The 5,000-nt window shown below is 62.3% G+C and overlaps 1 protein-coding gene across 1 annotated transcript in view; it reads right to left on the reverse strand.

Annotated features, from left to right (window-relative positions):
- Positions 1-4,998: 4,998 nt before the first annotated feature.
- LOC129284198 (uncharacterized) overlaps positions 4,999-5,000 on the reverse strand; it is a 948-nt gene continuing 946 nt past the window's right edge. Inside the window, exon 1 of the mRNA XM_054919647.2 lies at positions 4,999-5,000. This exon is cut by the window's right edge and continues 946 nt beyond it. Coding sequence (XP_054775622.2) covers positions 4,999-5,000 — 2 coding nt within the window.

Below are 5,000 nucleotides of genomic sequence, written 5' to 3' on the forward strand. Positions count from 1 at the left end.
AGTCCGACAGGGCCCCGTACGTTGAAGCCGGGCACCCGCTCTTCCTCTCAGGAGTCGACAGGGGCTCTTGAGCGACAGCCAGCCCAACACCAGTCGGCCAGGTCGGCGTGGTTCGAGGCCAGCCACTCGGTCATCCTCTCCGAGGTGGGCAAGGGCTTTTGAGGGAGACACAGCCCAACAGCAGACGGCCAGGGCCCCGTACGTCGAAGGCAGGCAACCGCTCTACCTCTCCGAGGTGGGCAGGGGCTTTTGAGGGAGACACAGCCCAACAGCAGAGGGCCAGGGCCCCCTATGTCGAAGGCAGGCACCCGCACTCGAACTCAGAGGTGGGCAGGGGCTTTTGAGGGAGACACAGCCCAACAGCAGACGGCCAGGGCCCCGTACGTCGAAGGCAGGCAACCGCTCTTCCTCTCCGAGGTGGGCAGGGGCTTTTGAGGGAGACACAGCCCAACAGCAGTGGGCCAGGGTCCCGTACCTCCAGACCGGGCAGCCGCTCTTCCTCTCCGACGTTTCCAGGGGCTTTTGAGCGACAGCCAGCCCACCTCCAGTCCGACAGCCAGCCGTAGGTCGACGCCAGGCACCTGCTCGTCCTCTCCGACGTTTGCAGGGGCTCCTGAGCGACAGCCAGCTCACCTCCAGTCCACTAGCCCCCCGTAGGTCGAGACCAGGCACCCGCTCTTCACTTCAGACGTCGGCAGGGGCTCTTGAGCGACACACAGCCCACCTCCAGTCCGCTAGCCCCCCGTACGTCGAAGCCAGTCACTCGAACTACTTCTCCGACGTTGGCAGCGGCTCCTGAGCGACAGCCAGCCCAACACCAGTCGGCCAGGGCCCCGTAGGTCGAGGCCAGGCACTCGCTCTTCCAGTCCGAGGTTGGCAGCGGCTCCTGAGCGACAGCCAGCCCAACACCAGTCCACTAGCCCCCCGTACGTCGAGGTTAGGCACCCGCTCTTCCTCTCCGAGGTGGGCAGGGGCTGTTGAGGGAGACACAGCCCAACAGCAGAGGGCCAGGGCCCCGTATGTCGAGGCCAGCCACTCGCTCACCCCCTCCGAGGTGGGCAGGGGCTCCTGAGCGGCAGCCTGTCCACCTCCAGTCCGACAGCCAGGCGTAGGTAGAGGCCAGGCACCCGCTTTACCTCCTTGACCTTTTCAGGGGCATTTGAGCGACAGCCAGCCAAACACCAGAGGGCCAGCCCCCCGTAGGTCGAGACCAGGCACACGCTCTTCACTTCAGATGTCGGCAGGGGCTGTTGAGCGACGGCCAGCCCAACAGCGGTCGGCCAGGCCCCCGTAGGTCGAGGCCAGGCACTCGCTCTACCTCTCCGACTCGGCATCGACACCCTGGCCAACTCCAGACGGCCAGGGCACCGTACCTCGAGGGCAGGCAGCCGCCATTACACTCCGAGGCGGGCAGGGGCTGTTGAGCGGGTCACAGCCCAACAGCAGTGGGCCAGGGTCCCGTACCTCCAGACCGGGCAGCCGCTCTTCCTCTCCGACGTTTCCAGGGGCTTTTGAGCGACAGCCAGCTCACCTCCAGTCCACTAGCCCCCCGTAGGTCGAGCCCAGGCACCCGCTCTTCCTCTCCGACGTCGGCAGGGGCTCTTGAGCGGGACACAGCCCACCTCCAGTCCGCTAGCCCCCCGTACGTCGAAGCCAGTCACTCGCACTACTTCTCCGACGTCGGCAGGGGCTCCTGAGCGACAGCCAGCCCAACACCAGTCCACTAGCCCCCCGTACGTCGAGGTTAGGCACCCGCTCTTCCTCTCCGAGGTGGGCAGGGGCTGTTGAGCGACACCCAGCCCAACACCAGTCCACTAGCCCCCCGTTCGTCGAGGTTGGGCACCCGCTCTTCCTCTCCGAGGTGGGCAGGGGCTCCTGGGCGACAGCCAGCTCACCTCCAGTCCACTAGCCCCCCGTACGTCGAAGCCAGGCACTCGCCCTACTTCTCCGACGTCGGCAGGGACTCCTGAGCGACAGCCAGCTCACCTCCAGTCCACTAGCCCCCCCGTACGTCGAAGCCAGGCACTCGCACTACTTCTCCGACGTCGGCAGGGGCTCCTGGGCGACAGCCAGCTCACCTCCTGTCCACTAGCCCCGCGTACGTCGAAGCCAGTCACTCGAACTACTTCTCCGACGTCGGCAGCGGCTCTTGAGCGACAGCCAGCCCACCTCCAGTCCACTAGCCCCCCCGTACGTCGAAGCCAGGCACTCGCACTACTTCTCCGACGTTTTCAGGGGCTCCTGAGCGACAGCCAGCCCAACACCAGTCCACTAGCCCCCCGTACGTCGAGGTTGGGCACCCGCTCTTCCTCTCCGAGGTGGGCAGGGGCTCCTGAGCGACAGCCAGCCCAACACCAGTCCGCTAGCCCCCCCGTACGTCGAAGCCAGTCACTCGAACTACTTCTCCGACGTCGGCAGGGGCTCCTGAGCGACAGCCAGCTCACCTCCAGTCCACTAGCCCCCCGTACGTCGAAGCCAGTCACTCGAACTACTTCTCCGACGTCGGCAGCGGCTCTTGAGCGACAGCCAGCCCACCTCCAGTCGGCCAGGGCCCCGTACGTCGAGGTTAGGCACTAGCCCTTCCACTCCGGCGTTTTCAGGGGCTCGTGAGCGACACCCAGCCCAACACCAGTCCACTAGCCCCCCGTACGTCGAGGTTGGGCACCCGCTCTTCCTCTCCGAGGTGGGCAGGGGCTCCTGGGCGACAGCCAGCCCAACACCAGTCCACTAGCCCCCCGTACGTCGAGGTTGGGCACCCGCTCTTCCTCTCCGAGGTGGGCAGGGGCTCCTGGGCGACAGCCAGCCCAACTCCAGTCCACTAGCCCCCCCGTACGTCGAAGCCAGTCACTCGAACTACTTCTCCGACGTCGGCAGCGGCTCTTGAGCGACAGCCAGCCCCCCTCCAGTCGGCCAGGGCCCCGTACGTCGAGGTTAGGCACTAGCCCTTCCACTCCGGCGTTTTCAGGGGCTCGTGAGCGACACCCAGCCCAACACCAGTCCACTAGCCCCCCGTACGTCGAGGTTGGGCACCCGCTCTTCCTCTCCGAGGTGGGCAGGGGCTCCTGGGCGACAGCCAGCCCACCTCCAGTCCGCTAGCCCCCCGTACGTCGAAGCCAGTCACTCGCACTACTTCTCCGACGTCGGCAGGGGCTGTTGAGCGACGGCCAGGCCCCAGTAGGTCGAGGCCAGGCACTCGCTCTACCTCTCCGACTCGGCATCGACACCCTGGCCAACTCCAGACGGCCAGGGCCCCGTACGTCGAGGCCAGGCACTCGCTCTTCCACTCCGAGTTCGGCAGCGGCTCCTGAGCGACAGCCAGGCCAACAGCAGTCCGGCAGCCCCCCCGTACTTGGAGGTTAGGCACCCGCTCTTCCTCTCCGAGGTGGGCAGGGGCTCCTGGGCGAAGGCCAGCCCACCTCCAGTCCGGCAGGGCCCCGTACTTCGAGGTTAGGCACCCGCTCTTCAACTCCGAGGTGGTCAGGGTCTCTTGAGCGACAGCCAGCCCACCTCCAGTCGGCCAGCCCCCCGTACGTCGAGGCCAGGCACTCGCCCTTCCACTCCGACGTTTTCAGGGGCTCCTGAGCGACAGCCAGCCCACCTCCAGTCCGACAGGGCCCCGTACTTCGAGGTTAGGCACCCGCTCTTCAACTCCGAGGTGGGCAGCGGCTCTTGAGCCGGACACAGCTCACCTCCAGTCCACTAGCCCCCCGTACGTCGAGGTTAGGCACCCGCTCTTCCTCTCCGAGGTGGGCAGGGGCTCCTGAGCGACAGCCAGCCCACCTCCAGTCCGACAGGGCCCCGTACTTCGAGGTTAGGCACCCGCTCTTCAACTCCGAGGTGGGCAGCGGCTCTTGAGCCGGACACAGCTCACCTCCAGTCCACTAGCCCCCCGTACGTCGAGGTTAGGCACCTGCTCTTCCTCTCCGAGGTGGGCAGGGGCTCCTGAGCGACAGCCAGCCCAACACCAGTCCAACAGGGCCCCGTAGGTCGAGGCCAGGCACCCGCTCTTGATCTCCGAGGTTCGGCAGGGGCTCGTGAGCGGGACACAGCCCAACACCAGTCGGCCAGGGCCCCGGAGGCAGGTCCATGGAATTGGGCTGTGTCTGCCGGGGGCTTTTCTTTTTTTCTGAAATAAAAACTTTATCTTTATTCTTATTTCGACAGGATGTCCAGGCCGCCAGTCCTCCGTGCGTCGAGGCCAGGGCGTCGCTCTTGCAATCAAGAGTTGTCCGAGGCCTGAGAGCGGGAGACATCCGAACAGCATGCCGACAGGCCCCCGGAGGCAGATCCATGGAATTGGACTCTGTCTGCCGGGGGCTTTTTTTTGTTAAATTTATAATTTCATTTTTATTTCGACAGGATGGCCAGGCCAGCCAGGATTTTATGTGGTAATACGTCATGCCCTTCCTGTTCGAATGAAATTGTTACACTATACTGAAATGCTGATAAGACAATACAGGGGGAATGCAGTGATTTTTGGAGCTGATATGTGAATTATACTACATGCAGATTATTTGAATGAAATTTGTAATTGTACGCGATGGGTGGACACATCTTAGAACATTTTTCTTTGGTGGTAATACAGTAACTATTTTTTTTTTTTGTTAAAAAAGGTACCATTGATTGCAACGTGTGATTAAAATCTTTTTGGACACAATACAGTAGTTTTTCGGAAAGTGTGTCATTACTTCATGCTTGATTCTGAAATGATTTTTTTTGAAATACTGAACTGCCTTCAATGAAACTTTGATTACACACCTCTAATTCAATTCTTTTGGGATTCAACATGCTAATACTTCATGCTATTATCATGGGAAGGAAATTTTCAAACTGCGATGAAATGCAAACAACACACATGCATTTTAAACCTCTTTGGAGGCAGCACAGTACCTTTTTGTAATGTATGTGAACACTTCTGGCTGCTCACCGGAGATTCCGACCGGCAGAACTCGACGCAGCGGGCCGAGAGCGCCCCGCATGCCGGGCCGACCCTCCCGCTC

The sequence above is a fragment of the Lytechinus pictus genome, unplaced genomic scaffold (genome assembly GCF_037042905.1).
Source record: "Lytechinus pictus isolate F3 Inbred unplaced genomic scaffold, Lp3.0 scaffold_259, whole genome shotgun sequence".
Classification (NCBI taxonomy): Eukaryota; Metazoa; Echinodermata; class Echinoidea; order Temnopleuroida; family Toxopneustidae; genus Lytechinus; species Lytechinus pictus.